The 19,653-nt window shown below is 44.8% G+C and overlaps 1 protein-coding gene across 1 annotated transcript in view; it reads left to right on the plus strand.

The window, feature by feature from the left end:
* Positions 1-1,171: 1,171 nt before the first annotated feature.
* Positions 1,172-19,653, plus strand: part of fgf11a (fibroblast growth factor 11a) — a 116,862-nt gene continuing 98,380 nt past the window's right edge. Inside the window, exons 1-2 of the mRNA XM_085451644.1 lie at positions 1,172-1,234; positions 1,440-2,516. Of these exons, the coding sequence (XP_085307770.1) occupies positions 2,324-2,516 (193 nt within the window). The 5' untranslated portion in view covers positions 1,172-1,234; positions 1,440-2,323. The remainder of the gene's footprint in view (positions 1,235-1,439; positions 2,517-19,653) is intronic.

The raw sequence follows: 19,653 nt of genomic DNA on the forward strand, positions 1-19,653 counted from the left end.
ACTAAGAAGAACAGACAGCGTCTTGTTAGCCACGGCATTAAAAGTGAGTATCTGCCTGTTCTAAGTTGAGAAAAGTGAGTTCTGGGTAAATTTACATGATGTTTAATGTACTTTACTAGAGCGTTTAATGAGCTAGCTGTCTAGCCTGTCTTCCATACTGGTGTCTGTACAAAACCTTACAGTGCAATTTAGGCCCATTAACCAAAGTCTGGGTGTAAACACTCTCGTTTCATTCTGCGTGATATGACCCCATAACTATGTGATGTTGTGTTTGTGTGCAGATAACATGACGGCAGAGATAGGAGGTCCTGACTGAATCAGGCTATGTGTCACAGCATCTGTATGTCCTCATCACGGCGGAGAATGCAGCACCAACAACCTTGCTTAGTTGGACTCTTTAAGGTAACATCACTTTAGATGTTGTGGAGTGGAGGTGGCTTGGTCTGAACTGGTATAACATATGAGAGGTGATAGATGGGAGATAGGGGAGGAGGCGACGGTGAATCTCAGACGTAGAAGGAGAGATCTGAATGACAGAGGGGGAGGAGAAAAGGGAGGGAAGAAGAGGAGCAAAGGGGAGGGTTTAGGGAAATAGATTTGAGAAAGAGTGAGGGAGGGAGTGTCTGTGTGTGTGTGTGTGTGTGAGAGAGAGCGAGAGACAGACAGAGCGAGAGGAGGGAGGGATTGAGCGTGTTAAGCACGCTGCCAGCACACGCTCGGTGAATGCACTGTGAACGGGAACATGCCGGAAAGCGAGTCACACATGCACACTCACACTTACACGACATGCTGGTCATCTGTGTCACACACCCTCGCACCCGTACACCTTCACAGTGTATACACATGCACACACACCCATCTCCCATATTCACTCCCTTGCACGTGTGCAATCGGGCTGAGAGAAGCCTTATACCGGAGACACAGACTTTCCTCTCACACGGACGCGGACTGTGCAGGTGGACTCGGCAGAACCACACCACACTGCTGTCACCCACCAGTAGACACTTTTGCACGCGCACCGGCAACACAGCACCCACCGTAAGGCAGAGCTACCTGCTTGCACACCCCCCCTTCCTCTGTCACTCCCTTCTCCTCATCACCTCTCCCTCCCACCGTCTCTCTCTGTCTCCCTCTATTCATTCATCTCTCTTCCCCCCCGCTGTGAAGTGGCATGAGTTTCTGAAGGACACAGCGCTCCGCTCTGCTGTGGTGTAGTGCACTGCTGTTAGAGTTGGTGAGCCTGATCCGACAGGAGGGATAGATAGACTCACTGCACTCCCTCCCTCTCTTTCTTTCCCTCCCTCTCTCTCTCTCTCTCCCCCCCTCTGTGTCGCTGTCTGTCTCTCTGTCCCCGCGCTCTCTCGTTCATGAATGTCACCTCTATCTCTGGGAAATGCTGGATTTGTCAAGTCTCCGTCTTTTTCCCTGTCTTCTCTCAGGGCGCGGGTGAACGCGACGGGGATTCCAGGGGAGCCTGAAAGATGCTGAGGAAACAAGCCGCGCTCCGTTCAGCAGAAGCCGCATCCCTTCATCAGCTTGCAGAGCTGATACCTCAGGTCGGACAGTCACTACTTCTTCCTCTACTTCTCTTGCTCTGACTGTGTTCGAGGTGGAGAATTTTTACAGGTGAAGGCAAAGAAAGGACGGGAGTCACAGGCTGTCCCAACAGTGATACTCCTGTCATTTTGGAGAGTTAATGTGTGGACCCCTTTTTTGTCCCAGTGAACAGCATCAGGCTTCTTATTTTTGGGACTGAGCAGGTGAAGAGGACTAAATTTCATTGTTTTTTTAATGGTTCTGGTTTTATAATGCGACGAGTCCCGTTTTGAGACAAACTTCATTTGTGCTTGGAGTACTCTTAGACTGGGACAGAGGTGTCAGAGGGATAGCGGCTACACTGCACTGGAATTTGGGTGGATAACAACATGACTCGTCCTGGCAGAGGTAGAGTGACATGTGAAAGCTTTACTTGAATCGGTCTCCCAACCACAATGCACAAATCCCAGAAGGACATATAAAGGCAAACGACCACTCATCCAAACCTCCGTGAGCAGTGGTTGTCAGACTTGGGAGGGCTTTTAAAGGATCCACCCTTCTCTTTCCTCCACCTCCAACTCTTCCTCCCTTCCTCTCCTTCTTTTTCTGTTCCCTCCCAGTTGATTCGTCCTAGGAAGCCCCCTCCTCCGCTCTGCACCCCTCCCTCAGTGGTGCTCCGTCGCCCTGGGTGAGTGGGCAGGGGGGTGGCCCACGGTACCCCCCGACACCTGGGTGCCACCGAGCCGCCAGAGGCTGGTGAGGGGGCAGCTGGGTCAGCACTGGGAAGATGGCCGCTCTTGCCAGTTCCCTCATCCGCCAGCGCAGGGAGGTCAAGGACCCCCAGGCAAACCGGCAGATCGCCAGCAAGCGAAAGCCCTGCCCGAAGAGCAACAAGTCACTTTGCCAGAAGCAAATCCTCATATTAATATCAAAAGTTCGATTATGTGGCAGTCGAGGGAGAAAAATGGAGAAAAGACCAGGTGAGTTTGTAAAGGCCTTCCTCATTCAAATCCCCTTTTCCAGTTTGGCACTTCCCCTCTGTAACCCCCACCCAATCCCCTCTTTTTCTTTGCTCTGTTTGCTGGATAACTGAATTTTAGTTGACTTGCCAGACGACAGATTAATCCTCAGCTGTAAAGCCTGTAATTTCAGAGTTCAGGACTTAATCTGAATCTGGGAAACATTCCAGCCCATCTTCCTGGTAGCTGTACCCAACATGTCCTGTGTTTATTGTAACAGGGCTCGTACAGGAAATGGACAGAGTAAATTCCAGCTAATACACTCAGCTCTGTAACACTCACCACAGGCATCAGCCAACCTGTGCTGTGACTTTAGTGATGACTTTGTCAGGGTGCATGTGGACACATTCACACTCATACACTGACACAGACACGCACACACACTCTGGTAATCTGCAAGCCTACGGTAAATGTGGCCCATGCATGCAGTGATTTACTGGGAAGTAAAAATGTCAAGAGGTCTCTCATTTGTAATTCTGACAGCCATTACTCTCCCTGTGCTTCCTTCAAAACAGGTTAAACACACTTTGGACTAACATGTCTTGTTTGCAAGTTTTTTTTTTCACACTGAACTAAACAGTTGATTTGTTTGATTAGGGTGACCTTGCTGCACAAGTTGCACAAGAGGGTTTGTGCCCCTGATATAAACCTTTGGGGTCTGTTAGAAAATACTTTTCTAAATTTAGATAAAGAGAGGCAGGACTGGGTCGTGAAACACAGGCACACGTACAAGTGGAGTGGACTTGGTCACTGGCAGTGTTGCCAACTCCTCAGTAAGGAAAATCGCTATTGGCTGTCCTAAAAGTCGCTAGAAGTCACTAAATGACGTCATCACCTAATTTGCATAATTGGTCATGCTAATGTAATTGTAACCTACGTTGTTGGAGACAGAAATGACATCGTGGAAGAGACATAAAGTGAGTAAAAAATGTCCTAAATGCACTTAGAATTTATTTAGAACTACAAATTAAATTTCTTTTAGCAGTTATTGTTTTTTTAATGTCACAATTCCAACCCTGCTCCTTTATCCGGGCTTGGACTGGCAGAAGTGACCCGAAATAGGCACTCTGGTAGAGTTACTTTGTGTGTGTTTATAAGTAGTTTTAAACCTTGTGATCCACATAACAGCAAAAGAAGAACTGACTGTGTTACAGTCAGTGCGCGATTCATTTGCAGTTTGGATGCATTGGTGTGAACATCTCCTGCCCTGATAGCGCTTTGGCACAGGCAAGGTGCCCACGGCAGTACCCGCCGCTTGTTGACTGTAAGAGTGATACGCGCTTTCACATCAAAAAGTCGTCATAAATAAGTCTCCAATAACACCAGAAAAAGTCGCCAGATTTGTTGCTAGTCACTTTTTAGAAAAAAAGTCGCTAAGGTGGCAACACTGGTCAACTGGTCGACTGACTTACTTGAGCCTTGAGCCTCACTGAATTAACAAAGGATTAGGAATAGGTGTAACTCTGAGGTTAGAGCTAGCCATATATGCTTTAGAGACAGGGGAAAAAACCAAAATAGATGAAGCACATCATTTTTCAGGTATGTCATTTTATTATATTTGTGCCTTGATTTTTTTTTTTCAGATTTAACCCTACCATCAGATTAGTATGGAATTAAAAACGTATCGATAACTCGAATTTCGAGTTATCTTTCTCGAAATTTTGACTTATTAACTCAAAATTTCAAGTTACTTTTCGTTTTGAGAAAAGTAACTTGAAAATTTGAGTTTGCTCTTCCAGTCAGTAATCTACATGGAATGCCCCCTCAAAACCGGATCACAACAAATTGGTGCTTTCAAGAGTATGTTTGCTGATAGTAACGCCATTTAATTCAGCTAATAACACAAGGATTTCATCACTTGTGAAGCCACGCTGAAGATAATCAGCAATTTGTGCTTTCATGACTGGCTCTAATACTGATAGCTTAGCTGTAGTATTTGCAGCTGAGGGCTTCAGCTTCCGGGTAATAAGGAAATGACATCATTCACGTAATTACTGATTGGCAGTGCTAACTCAAAATTTTGAGTTATTAACTCGAAATTTTGAGAAAAGTAAGTCAAAATTTCAAGAAAATAACTTGAAATTTTGAGTTATAAATACTTTTTTTTTTAGTGGCAGAAATGGGCTTCCATAGATTAGGGATTTGGGGATCATAAAACTTAATTGTATATTTAATTATTTGTCTTTCTTATATTTTTTAAGCATCTAATTGAACTCAGATGATTGGGAACTACATTGAGGAATATCAACATTCTGCTGTCATTACTATGTTTCACATTATTAATAAAAGTTTTGACAATCTGACCAGGTGTGTGACCGGATGTGATAGTCGACTGACCAGTTTGGACATTGCCTTTTCCCGTCTACTTGCCCTCCGCTGTCCTTTATTGCTACTCTGTGCAAAGTATGCATGTTCCTGTGCACCTGTGTGATATTTATTAGCGGTATGCCGAGTTCTTTGTGATAATTACGTAGGGAAACCTCTGGCGTGTGAAGCAGCATCTGCCATAGAGGCAGCTGCTCTCTATATTATAATTATGGTTGTAAAATATGTTGGACAGGCCGTGGCAGTGCCAGCTCCTTGGGAAAAGGCCACGTGCGCTACCATTCCCATTGTTTAAAGCCATTTACATCCTGCTGGCTTCACTGCTTCTCACACTCCTGTGGATTTATTATCGTAATCACGGGCACGTATGGAGGCTGTGGTTTGAGACACATTACCAGCTTCTCCATTTCAAGTTATGATCTACAGAAGCCTGTGATGAGCACCGCGTGTGACAAGATATCTTCATCATGTGTGCATGTGTCATGGACCCCCCGTGTGTCTGTGTGTATGCTAGCTGGTGAGTGCGAGTTTGAATCCTCATCGTGTGTGAGTTTCTCCCTCCCTCTCAGAGATTTACCCGAGGCTACAGTTGACCCCTGGCCAGGAATAAACAACTGGAATATTCTCGAGCTGTGGCCTCTACCTCCTCCTCTTCTTCCTCCTCCTGGCATCACTTCAGACCAGCTTGCTAACAGCTTACCTTCACTTTGCTTCCAAATGCCTTCCATTGTTTCCATGGGCTTCATTTGCCTTCTTTTGGCTTATTCTGCATGCTGTGGCTTACAGTCTGTTGAATAGTCATGTATTTTCATTGGTCGCTGTTATCTGACATGAGCTCCTTTGGCTCTGGTTGCCTTTTATTGGTTTCTTTTAACTCTGAGACTGTTAAATTAAAATTCAGCCCAGATTTAACTACAGACATATTACAAAACGAGAGCTTTCACAGTAAAAAAAAGAAGAAGCTAAACACATGAACTTATGAATAAGGTGCACATGTGCAAGTATCCCCAAGGCAGGTAGAGAAACACTGATCAACCCCAGAGCACCATTAACTCACTCAAGTTACACGTTAGTCCACAACTCACCAGAAAGCAGCAGTGAATCTTTAACTCCGAGCCAACGTTGTAACATCAGACCACTTGCAAAGTGATCTGTGCTGCTTTTTCTCCTTGTTTTTTCCATTGTTCATTAAAAATCGGTCTCTGTCATCCTTACTTGTTTCCATCTGAAGTAACTGGACCTTTTTAGTCGCAGGAAGTCTAAAATGTTTGATGGGTCTTGTTGTGTGTTTAAAAATAAAGCCAATATTACTAGTCTGCTGGTTATTGAAGAGATTGCAGGGTTAAAGTGCTTCTACATTGACTTTACCTTTAAGAACCTGGAAGTTAATCTATCTTTGCTTCCTACTCTATAGCGAATGTTACACAGCTTGAGTTATTGTTGAATGTTCTGATACAACCTATTGGAGAAAAATGTGGAAAGGTTGGTAGTTTTGATACCACTTATGATGTGCTGCAGGTCTTTTCCAGGGAACCCCAAAGGAGATTACACAGCTTGGTGCAAATTTAGGTGGGGATTCAATCCTTTGACGAAGCACACAAAATGCCATATCCTATAAGTAAGCAGAAAGCATTAGTGAAATGATTTATTCAGCCTACCAGAGCTCATTTAATTATGTAATCTTGTAGTGCCATTTTGAATACATTAACCGATGGAAAACTTCAAATCTAGAGAGTTGTGTGGCATGAGTCAGCACAGATGAGCTGCTGTGTGCCAGTTTAACAATCTGCCCACCGTATTTACAGACCAGTGTGTCAGGGACTCTCCACAGACACCTCAAACGTGCACCTCAGTCTTTCCGTATGCCTGTAAGCGTGCGTGTTTACGCTATCGTGTGTCAACCGCTCTCTGCTAGTACGTCACTACATTGTGACTGGATACTTCAGGTTCCCTTTGTTGAAGACCATTTGAGGCTATTGCAGGAGAGGAGGAGGTGTACTCTGAAACAATTGTGTGTGCGTGCGCACGTATGTGTCCTCAAACATTCGCTTTGTACCTGTGCTGTAGTGACGGCCGGAGTGACGTGTGTTTGTGTGTCCTGGCCCGACCCACATACATCTCCCCCTTACCTTCCCTCTTCTACTGTCACCCTGTCTCCCGCTATCTCACTCCTGCACCTCCACACACACACACACACACACACACACACACCCTCTAACCCTCACCTAAACCATACTAATGATGCCCCAGCACTACAGCCCACTCAGCTTATAACAAGGTCATCTTGCCCCACACAAACACACACACTTACACACACACAAACCACCCTGAGCAGAGACACAATTTCAAGTACAAACATACAAACCCACACACTCATACAGGGACAAACACAAACAAATGATGAGATTTTATGATAATTTAGGTAGAGTGTGTAGGAGAGAGATAATTTCACCCCGGCTTTGTGCTTGTGTGTGTAAGCAGGGTTGATATGATCTAATGAGGATGTTAAGCCGCCTATTGGATATCAAAGCGAAACCAGTATAGCTTGTCTTGTCCTCTGACTGCCGGCTGGAGCTGCTGTGGAAACCCTCCTCTCTTCTGTTAACAGGATAGAATAACACTCGGAGTTGTTTCTGCAGCACGGGGGCCAAGTGTTCATCCAGCAACGGCAAATTGGTGTGTGTGTGTGTGTGCAGCACAGAGAGAAAATCTGCGTGCATTTGTGTCAGAGACAAAAGAGGAATGACAGTGTGACAATAGTGGGCATGCACACTTCAGCCTGACTCTGTGTGTGTGCGTGTGAGTGTGTCCGAGGCTCATTGTTGTGTCGTGATACATCAGGGCACATCAGCTCCTCTCATTAACACACACTGATTTATCAATAACGTGCGGCAGCGTTTGGAGAGCACACATTGAACCGGGGCGATTTACTGCCTCGTAGACCGGACACTCTGGACAGGCCACACGAGGGAGGACTATATTTCTTTCTCTGCCTCTCTGTTTGTCTCTCTCTTTATCAGCGTTCTCCCTCTCTCCTCCTGCTGGTCAATCCATCAGCTTTCTCCTTCTCTCTCTATCTCACCTCTCTTTTTTTCTCTTTTCGCCCATAGCTTTGATCACCCCGATCTTCCTCCACACACACATACACTTATCTTTTCAAGGACATCTTGCTTTCTTATAACTGTCCGTCTCTCAGTGTCTTCCTGTGTCTAATCATCTTTTCTTTGGTCCTTTCTTTGTTTATTCACTGGACACTAGAGAGACTCTTGTTATTGTGAATCCATGTGATGTAACATGTGGTTGAGTTGTTAACTGATCACCAGTGGGTGTGATGCATGCCCTATACCAGCTTTATCTTCTAAAATTATACCGGTGTACTAATTTTCAGCAGATGATAGATTCTAGGAAAAGTTCAACCCACCATAGACTGTATGGATGTGATAGACCTTGCCACTGTGACATCACACATTGGTGCGCCACCGCAAGGTTGCATTTATCACTATCAGAAAACAAACTTATTATCCACAAAGACCAAAAATGTTGTTTTTACAAGGTTGTAAACTGGATTTTAACTGCAATGTTATTGGGCATTACAGATAAAGTGACTGGAAAGACAACATGTCTATTTAATTAACCCTTTAATGCATCAATTATGACAACAACAATCAGAATTTCATGCATGAAAGGGTTAAATAACAATAATTACAATGAAACACGTCATACATCTATAGTAACATTAAACGACCAGTGGGTGGCAGGATATGGAGTGACAGATCATTGCCCAATGTAATGGTTTATGTGCAAGTGCACCATCAACACTGACACAAATAGGAGAAAACAGCCTTTGAATAGCTGTCCACTGTAGTGACAACTATGCGTGAAAGGGTTAAAACCACAGTCCTTACCCAACATTAGAAAATGGCCCATGTTTATTAAAATGCAACTATAGACAGGAGTTTAAAAGACAACACTTCAAATATTTGTAGCTCTTTCAAGGGTCCCAAAAACACACTCTGATATCACTTGAATTAATTGCATGTTAAAGAAAAATGGATGGATGGATTTAATGGAGACATTGTTACCAGAAAAATCTCTGATTCAGCTTTTCATGTGGTGCGAGTTCACAGGAGCCATCGTAAAGCACTTTTTGTGTACCACATTTTTATTTTCAGTTTCTCTGTTACTGACAGTTAGTTAGAGATAACCAGCCTTCAATCTGCTGTCAGCCAAACTACTACTACCACATGCTTCATGCAGTGCATTAGTAGCTGATTACATCCATTGTTTTATAACCGGTTCTGCTCTCCGTCTTTGCCAGTGCGGCAGATGTTGTGTATGAAATGGGGCCCAGAATAAATGATTCAGAGATGCTAACATTTGCCCTGTGTGATGATCAATGTGGGCTTTCAGTCCCGCCCCTCCCAAACAATTGATTTATGGAGACAACCGGCGTTTGTTTTTGCTGCAGAGTTTTTTTGGATCAGCATCAATCATCATTATCAAACAAAATCGAATATTTCTGGTGGAAGTGCCCGTATCTGTGTGTGTGTGTGTTGTATTTTATCTGGCATCTGTCTGAACTGTGGGTGAGCGCTGATTGGGACACGTTTGGTTTATGAAGTCTAGTAGTTCCTACCCTAGTAGGAATAAAGCGAGCTGCTTGTATGGCATTTTGTTGGCACGACACGGCACAGCGAGGCACTGAGTGCGTCAAAGTGTAATTAGAGCAGGGCAACGAGTGCCACGATGAGTTTCAGATCTGAAGACGTTGCTCTTCAAATGACCTCCAGTTGAGATCGTATCACACACAACTGAAACTCAGTGTTTGTGTGTGCATGGGAAGACGTTTGAGTTCATCAATCCTAATACTCAACATCCTGCTTTGGCATCAGACACTGTGATTTACCATCTTGAGAGCCCGAGTAACAAATAACAAATAACGTCAAGCCAACGCTACCACCATCACCACCAACCCAACATCGCCTTTCCCAATGTCACAAACCCCTACAGGAAGACTGTCCCTTTAATCAATGCTTGTAGTTTAACCCATTATATTAACATGCTGAGGGCAGCGAAGCCATCATTTGCATTTGATATGCAATCAATTTGCCGCATGGTCTCTGTGCGGAGCCGGGCGAAACGTGCATCACATGGCGATGACAGTTTAGGGGTACAGGGAACACAGACAGACGTACGACTGCAGCAACAATCAAGCGGCACGAGACCCTTCTGTCTAACATGATGACACACAGCAGTGCAGGGAGATCCACATAAGCACACAACACACACGCACGTACATGTCGTGGTCACGCGTTCGGAGTCTGATCTCTCTTTCAGCTCCACCACACAGTGTCCCTGACCGAAGTGAGGCTCTCCAAAAGAAAACTCATGAAATCAGATGCCATTTTTATCTCCCTTTCTTACTCTCTCTGTGTGTGTTTGTGTGTATAAACCTCTCATTCTAACACATACGCACCACATCAAAAGTGCTGTCGAGTGATGTGCAAAGATAAGCTGGCCTTATGGGAAAAGTCTCTGTGTGCATGCTTTTCTGCTTGCGTCTGTATCTGATTACGTGTTAATTTACTCTGATCACAGGGTGGTGGTGTAGGATTTACTGACAGGTGCTCTGGCTAGGGTTGCCAACCGTCCCTTAAAATACGGAATCGTCCCGTATTTAGAAACAAAAGCACACGTCCCGTATTGAGCTAATAAGGGACGCACTTTGTCCCGTAATACAGTGAGAATCAAAAGTAGTCTATAAATGTTAATGGAATTAACGCTTTGTTGGAAAGCATAATTCCCAGCCCCTCTCCTGCTTTGTGACCAATGAGCTGACAGCACACTTATGACAATTCGAGTATGACAATTCAGATTATCGCTTATCTCATTGGTCGAGGAAAGGTCGCTTACGGAGAAAATACCGGAAGACAACAGATGACCACAACAAGAAGCATGGCCAACAGGGAAACAAACGCCGACACTGCGGTGCAAGTCTCGGACGACAGTACACCTAAAGCTGGGCAAACACTGTGCGATTTTTTCAGTCGCGTTATTCAGCTCCTGCTCAAACTGCACGATTGACTCGCAGGGGTTAGAAGTTGGTAGGTCACGATGCAGGGTCTCACACTATACGGCCCGATGCTCTGATGCGACCTGAGTGCTCACACTGTGCCTCCATAACATGAAGGTTATAACAGAAAATCTGTCGCTCTCTCTCTCTCTGTCTTTCACTCACACAGACACACCACCACCATCAACTTTGCTAAATTGCTAATGAAAAACATGATCAGGCAGCTGTGAATGAGCAGCAGTGTAGATCCAACTATTTTCACGGTTGTTGTGGTCGTGATAATTTTGTGATGCCACATCGAAAAGGCTCGGATGAGCTTTCCAAAGTTCTACAAGTTGTGCCTCCATCACTTGTGTCCAGATCACACGCTGCACTGCCGTGCTGCGCCGTCTTTTTCACCGACGTTTACGTGTTTGCGCGTGAGCAGTGTGAGCGGCTCACGAGCGATTGATGATCGGGAGCTGCTCGAGGTGTTAATCGCTTCTCGTTACCCCACGTATACTACACGATGCACGATGAAGGCCAAAATCGGGCCGATCACCAAATCGGTCGCACGACTCAAAAATCGGCTCAAAATGGGCCAAAAATCGCACAGTGTAAGCCCAGCATTAGAGCAGCAATGTTTGTTCGCTCAGAGAAAGAAAAATAGGCTGCAAAAGTACTGGGAGGAATGGGAAAAGGGAAACACCTGGCTGGGAAAATACACCATAACACCTTTAAAGCGCACAGCACTGTGTGCCGGCGCACTTTTTCCATAGGCATGCTTCTAGTGGTGGGCACATGAAGAACATGAGGGGCGTGAAAGCTCGGGGAACCCTTAACCAATTTCTTGTCCACCAGGCCACGGCAGAAGCAGATATGGTATGTAAACACTGGTTTGTTGTTTAAACCCTCTGGTTAAGGTTAATATGGGCATGTGCGGTGAATATCAGCGCTATGTGGCCAGAAGTGTGATAATATAACTTATTTTGTGTAATAAACAACTGCAAGGATGGATGATTACAACAAATAGATCACTAATACATAAAAGTAATACATAGATGAATAATGATGATGAGTTATGATGCGTAATCATGGGAACAAGTGGGTTTACAAACCTGATTAGCTTTAGAAAAGCTGAAATAATACCTCAACTGAAGCCAGTTGTACTAAATGCACTAAATGTGCACAGTTACAAGAATGATTTTGTTCTATTGTTTTCTATTAATTTATATAATTTTAAGTTAAGCAGGACAGAGTTCTTTTAAAGAAAGATTTACTTATATCCTCAAAAGCTAAGCATGACAGGCTTCTGTTTAAGAAAGAGACCTGTTTTACTGTGTTAATGTTGTCATTTTGAGCTAAAAATAAATGGCTAAATGATCATTTGTTTCCCATATGGTCATATCACAAAGAATATGCATCTGCTTAAATCAAATTCAAGTCAAATGGTTAAAAATTAATTTCACACACAAAAAAAAGAGCTACCACACTGGGAAGGGTGAAGACAACTGGGTTGCCCGGCCCTGGCCACGAGGTGTCCCTTATTTATTTTTCAGGGAGTTGGCAACCCTAGCTCTGGCCCGTGGCAGATCAGCACACAGCACACACGAGCAACCCTTTTCTTTATAGCTTCTTTATATAATTCTTTTAAAATGTTGCTAACATGGGGTTAGACTTGTTATGTTTTCTTCTATAACTGGTCATTAGAAGTAGATCTCCAGGCTTTCTGAAGGTCTTTTAGAGTTTTTCTTTGGACATTTCTTTTCACTTATATCAGTCCAGTCCTTGCACATGATCATTTTCAGAGGAATAACTAAAAGGACGAACCAGTGTTGTGTTGCACTGACAACAAATAATTTTAAATTATTTTTTTGGGCACTTTGTTACTAATAACCTGTCATAAAAATATAATTTGTTCGATTTTCCTTTAATTGAATCAACAACAAAAAAATACCACTACCAACAAGATGATTCTTAAAGAGCTCTTAGCAGATTAGCAAAACATGCTAATCTGCTAGTAGTTTAGCATGTTTTGCTAATTGGCTAATGTCCCTACAAAATTTGAGAAACTGGTTAAGTGAAGGACAAAAGAAGAAGTGGCAGGCCTAAGAACTATCTGCGGCACATGAACAGCATAGAAAGTCGTGTCTTTAAGAAATAGGACAAAAGATCCAGCAAAGACCTGACACAGGGCTTGAATAGCTTCATTTATTAGCATGACAATCCCAAACACGCTGCCAGTTAAAGCATACCTGAAGAGGAAAACATACCATTGATCACTGAGAGCCTGGACATCAACATTAATAAAGCAGTGTGGGATTATCTTGACAAAGAATGAAAGAAAAGAAGAGCTTTGAATACCCTTTAAGAAGCCTGGAGAACTATTATTGAACACCACTTAAAAAAATTACAAGAAAACCTGTCTAGAAGAGTTCAAGCTGTGTTGTTCAGGTTTTTTTTTTAGTTTTTTTAGTTTTTTTTTACCTTTTTTATTATAGGTTAGCATGTTTTTCAACAAATCCCTGCACCTACCTCCTGTTTTCCTAGAAAAATATAAAGAGTGTGGTTCAAGACTTTTGCAATCTACTATATACCAACCAAAGTGTGATCTAGTTTCCAGTCCATAAACTTCAGCTTGCACAAGTCATTCAAAGTAAATTTATAACAGAAAACCTGCCCAATGAGCTGGGTTTGGACTTTAACAGCCAGGGGCTTCTAAGACTGCTATGAATGATATTAACCTAAATTACAAGATCCAGAGCTTCTGGCATATGATCCATCCAAAGAACTCAGTGTGGCAAGTGGACTACTGCTGCTTTCATTCCAATTTTAACTAAATTCCTCATGGAAGTGTAATACTGAATCAAGTGTCCCTTTTATTGATGTCTGAGCAAGAGCGGCTATATGGCAGCATACTGTATGATAAACAGGGCTGCTTCCAATATATTTGTATTTTGCAGTGAAGAGAAACGTATTCAGCCACAAACACAGGGAGACACAAGCACACGCAGGACCAAATCCCAGGACCCCCACAGATATTTACCACTTGTCCTGTACTGTATTTACAGTGCTGTTTCCAAGTCACTGCACGAATAATCCTGCATTACGCCTCTTACGAGTGTCTATAGAGAGGCAGCAGAGGCAAATGTCTTCCTTATATAATCATAATTGATTGTGTTAGTGTACAGACATTGAACAGGTACAGCTTTTCAGACAACTCTCCAACGGATACGCACACAATGTGTGCACAGTAACACAAACACTACTGTACTTGTTTTGGAAAGAAATGTGGCAAATTGCATAGACAGACTTGCAGTTTACATTTGCAGTACACACACACACACACACACACACACACACACACACACACACACACACACACACATACACACAGGTGATAAAAGAGCTGCAGTCTACACTGTATCACCCTCTTTAGGCAGGTCTGTAGTTTTAATACTGTGTAAATCTTAAACTGGAACCTACAGCACACACGTTTCTTATGTAAAGGATTTTCTGTTAATTTCTTTTATATGTCACACACATAATTCATATGTATATGCATGTGTTTGTGTGTGTGTGAGTCATCTTGCTGATTGCGGCATCCTGTCTACCTGTGTGTTGTTCCCCAGCGGTACACAAGCACAGGTGCATAACGTGCCCTTCACTTTAATGTGCCATCAATCTGGAAAGCTGGAGGCAAGCCAAAGTGCAACCTTCCCAAGCCACTGCACACATCACGTATGGACACACGCAGCCATACGTGTGTGTGCGGTTAATGTATGGTGGAAATGCTTGCCTTAACATGAGAGTTTGCATAGAATCGAGAGGAGAATTTCTTCTAATCCCGGGGCTTTCCCTGTGCCATTAAATTATCCATCATGCAATTAGGTTGTCATTCATCAGAAATGGGCAGAGACGGATCGAGAGTGATAGAAGGTCCTCTTCACCATTTATTAAGTCTGCACTGAGCATTAAAATCTTATAAGTCAAATGAAAAATTTCAATTTGTAGATCTTTGATCAGCCTGCTCTGTTATTGTCCTTAAACCAAGCAGAAATATCACAAAAATGTCATCTCTCAATTTTTAGCAAAGATGAATTGGCATAATAATCTGCAACCAAATTTTTTAAGGTGTAAATTGGACACGAATAAATGCTACACTATATGGTTGAATTTTTGTGTGTATAAGCTGCAATAATTAGCACTCTTACACCAACTATGTTTTAAGCATCTAAATCAGTGGTCACCGAATGGTGCACCGAAGCCAAGTGATTATATCATAATTATTATTATAAGTCATGGTCCTTGAGATTTGTTCTGAAGTGGTGTAATTGAAATCAAACTGAAACTGGTTCTTTGCTAATTAGCATACAAGATGCTTGCAGCTACAATAACATCAAATGTTTGTTTGGAAAAACCCGTTTTGAAACTGTGAAATGCCAAAATCCAAATACATGTATGCAATGTACGTTTATATGTAGTCTAATAATTTGCCTCAGCTGCTTTAGCCTACTTCCTTTTCACAAAATAAAAGGAAATACTTAGCTTATCCTTTACATCTTACAGGGCAAAGCTAGCACAGTGGGCTACTTCTATTTACTATTTCTCTTACTTCATCATGCAGCACATCTTGGCGAGCACAAGCTCTCTACAGGAGTGCAGGTGTGTTGCTTGAGTGGAACAGCTCGGTTATTAGTTCTTAATTTGCATACTTAACATTAAGACAAATGCATCAGTGGCAGCTGTCGTCGCGGGCCGCCTAACGGGTATTAGCGGTGTAGAAACTATTGGCGTTGCAACTGCTGTGTTTACACAACTCTGCTAGCCAGCAAGACAGCGGCTGGTCTAGCTGTACACTAACTGCACCTTATCCGGTCTTTAAGTCTGACATCATTAGCCTTGTCTGGGCTCAAACTCCGCTGCAGGTCCATAAGTCAAACAATCACTGCGGCATCACTGAGAGTTGAAAACTGTCTAAATTCTTTCATCTGTGATAAAATGATCAGTGTGGCTGCTTTACCAGGTGTAACAATTACGTTTAACATCCAGGCATCCATGAAAACGGAATTTATGACATTTAACGGAGTTAGAAATTAGCAGGAAGTTAGCTCGCTACCTTCCATCATACATAAATACAATATAGCATGTCCTGACTGAGGGATTTTGGAAACAAATTAAAACGTACAGCTCTGCTATCACTTCCGACATAAATGAAGACAGAAAACTAAACAGCAGTGACGTTTGTAGGGTTACTGAAGTTTGGCTAGCTGGTATATAATGATGTGCTACGTGACCGCTAGTGACACAGCTATGTTAGCATAATATAAACACGCAAACTTTTTTCCACTCAATAGTTAACATGAGGATTCTCAATGGTCAGCGACAAATGTAATCGCATGGCAGGATGCTGTAAACAGACCAAACTTCAGCCAGGAGAACAACTGAGAGAATCTATCCACAATATGAGGTTAGTCATTCATATAGTGCTGCATGAGCTGTAGTTACATCCAGAGATGGGCAGTAACGCGTTACTTGTAATCTGATTACTTTTTTCAGGTAACGAGTAAAGTAAGGAAATACTATTGCAAAAATGGTAATTAGATTACCATTACTTTCCTGCAGGAACGCTGCGTTACTGCGTTACGAAAACCGTGATTTTTTTGCGAGAATGTCTCATGACAGTGACGTAAGCGAGTGCGACGTTCGTGACAACAGCTGTGTGCAGATCAACAATGGATCATATATCGAGTGCGGGAGACAGTATGAGCGTGCAGCGTTTAAACCGTGGAAGTACTGACTTTATTTTGAGTTTGATTCCATAAAAAGTGACAAAACATTAGCGTCCGTTGTGCGTGGGAAGAAAACTTCTTTTTACAGCGAAAAAAACCCCCTAAACTTCCAAGCAAGCACCGAGTGCGCAACGGCGTAATGGGAAACTCACAGAGAAACTCGCGGATTCTTCAACTGACCGCGGCACACCTGCACCAGGGTAAACATCCGCCTAACCCACTCCTGCTTTACAGGTGAAAATAGAGCAACAGGATCGCTAGTCTTTGATGTTATTTATTTTCAGCTGTGTTTTACTTGCATCTATTTGAAAGACTGAGTGTAAACACAAAAAAATATTTTATTTTATGTGCTGGAATGTGCAGAAAATAGGTTTAAATGTTAAACAAATTTCTTCCAGTCAGAGAATGGCGCATATAATTAAATTTTTGCTTGATGCATAAAGTTAAAAGGTTAAAACTAATAAAACTATTTTTAAAAAGTGTCACGGCTGGCGGAGTGAGCCGTGTGGAGTGGAGGAAAAGGAGGACCCAAAATGCAGCAACTGATGATACGAGTGAAGTTTATTTACACGGTGGCAGTGGCAAAAACAGGCAATGAAGCATGAGTAATGACAAACCTAAACTGGGAGAAACTAAAGAGCAAACCTGAAATCTACAAAACTGAGAGCGGAGCAGAGAGACGCAGACTAAGGAACAAGATACCAAGAAACACAGACGAGCCGACAACGAACAAAGACCGACACACACACACACACACACACACACACACACACACACACACACACACACACACACACACGGTAATCGGGTAATCGCACACAGGAGGGAAGAACAGCTGATCTGAATACACATGATGACTGGAGGACACAAGCTGAACACAATGACAACAGACACAGACCTTCAGAATAGAACAGGAAATCTAGGGCACGAGCCTTCAAAGTAAAGCAGGGAACACAGACTGATTTACAACACGACACGGGGACATGAACAGAGCACCAAGGACAGACACAGGTAGGGCTGAATACACACCAAACTTCAGGTTCAACCCTAAACTAATACAAAATCAGAATAAACACGAGGCACAAAAATGACTTCAAAGAAACACAAAACTCTGGGTCAAAATTACCCAGGACCATGACAGTACCCCCCCACCAAGGGCTGGCTCCAGACAGCCCAAAACAAAAACAGATGACCAACCCAGGGCGGGCGGCGGGGGTCCAGGACGGAGGGACCACCACCGAACAAAAACAAGCTCCAGCGAACCAAGTGACTCGTCCAAAACAAACACACATGCTGGAGCACAAGAACAACAACACAGTTCAGGAGGCCGGCCCAGAGGCTGACAGCTCAGAAGTCCAGGACAGTTCATCTTCTGAGGCCGGCCACGTCGGCGACACAGCTCCGAAAGCCGACCGAGCGGAAGGCAGCGGTGGCGGAGCGGAGGCAGTTCAGGCGGCTGACCGTGCGGACAGCAACGGCGGCGATGACACAAGTCTGGAGGCCGACCGCGCAGAAGGCAGCGGCGGCGTCTAGGAGGTCGTCCGTATTGACGATGACGCTCCACCAGCGGCCTGGCAGATGACCGCCGATGTCGAGGCGGCAGTTTGGAACCCGAAGGTGGCGTGGCCGTCGCAGCACCAGACGAGACCGAAGCAGAGGCTGGACCAGACGAGGCCGAAGCAGAGGCTGGACCAGACGAGGCTGAAGCAGAAGCCGGACCAGGCGAAGCTGAAGCCGATGAGGAGACTGGACCAGACGAGACCGAAGCTGAAGCAGAGGCTGGACCAGACGAGGCTGAAGCAGAGGCCGGACCAGGCGAAGCTGAAGCCGATGAGGAGACTGGACCAGGCGAGGCAGATGATGATGCTGAAGCCGGGCCAGGCGAGGCAGATGATGATGCTGCAGCAGGGGGCTGGACGGGCTCCTTGGGCCCTCCAGCTGACGAGTCTTGGGGCTGGACGGGCTCCTCGGGCCCTCCAGCTGACGAGTCTTGGGGCTGGACGGGCTCCTCGGGCCCCCCAGCAGGCGAAGCAGGAGGCTGGACGGGCTCCTTGGGCCCCCCAGCGAAAACAGTCTCTGGACCAGTGGGCACCGGGGCCCCTGGAACACACAGGTCAGAACCAGTAGGCGCACGGGCCTCTGGCAGGCACAGTTCAGAACCAGCAGGCGCACGGGCCTCTGGCAAACACAAGGCAGACTGCAGCTGCACGGAGCATTGACTCAGCTCAGGCAGCGACAGCCGAATGCAGTCCTCAGCTGGCTTCTTAACCTCCAGGGGTCCAGAGTTGGCTGGGGGCTGGAACCCAGCCTCTGGGGAGGCCCTGGAGTGCGTCACAGTCTCTGTACTGGCCAGCTGTTGCGGACTGACTACTGCATTATGTGGTGTGTCTCTCTGCTTGACATGAACAGGTGAAAAATAGTTCTTTCTGGGTTGGATGGACTTAACTTGTTGTGCAGGAGGAGTTGGTGAAGATGATGGCTGAATAGGTGATAATAAGGCTGATGAGTCTCTTGCCAACTGAGCTATTGACTGAGCCATGGATTGTAACCAAGTGTCTAATAGGTCTGGCTGTGACTGTAATGGAGGTGACGGTTGAGTGGCTAACTGAGGTAGCGGCTGCAGGGCAGCTAACTGAGCTACCGGCTGGGCAGCTGGCTCAACAAACACAGCCCCGGAATAAACAGTCACACGAGCTGCCAAAACAGACGGAGTGTCTTTTTCACTCACCACAGCCGGCAGTTCCGAAGTCCTAATCTCCGGCTGTGGGGCGACGTGCCGACGGCGCGATCATCACTTCCTCCCGGGCAAAACCTCCGGCGGGCCGGGCAAAACCTCCGGCGGGCCGGGAAAAACCTCCGGCGGGCCGGGCAAAATCTTCACCGCCGGGCTGGGTTGGGAAGCGGTAGCGGCTGGAGGGCGAAGGTGCAG

Source organism: Copadichromis virginalis, linkage group LG3 (assembly GCF_057382275.1).
Source record: "Copadichromis virginalis isolate Kocher_CV1m ecotype Utaka linkage group LG3, C_Virginalis_male_GT1.1, whole genome shotgun sequence".
In the NCBI taxonomy this organism is placed as follows: Eukaryota; Metazoa; Chordata; class Actinopteri; order Cichliformes; family Cichlidae; genus Copadichromis; species Copadichromis virginalis.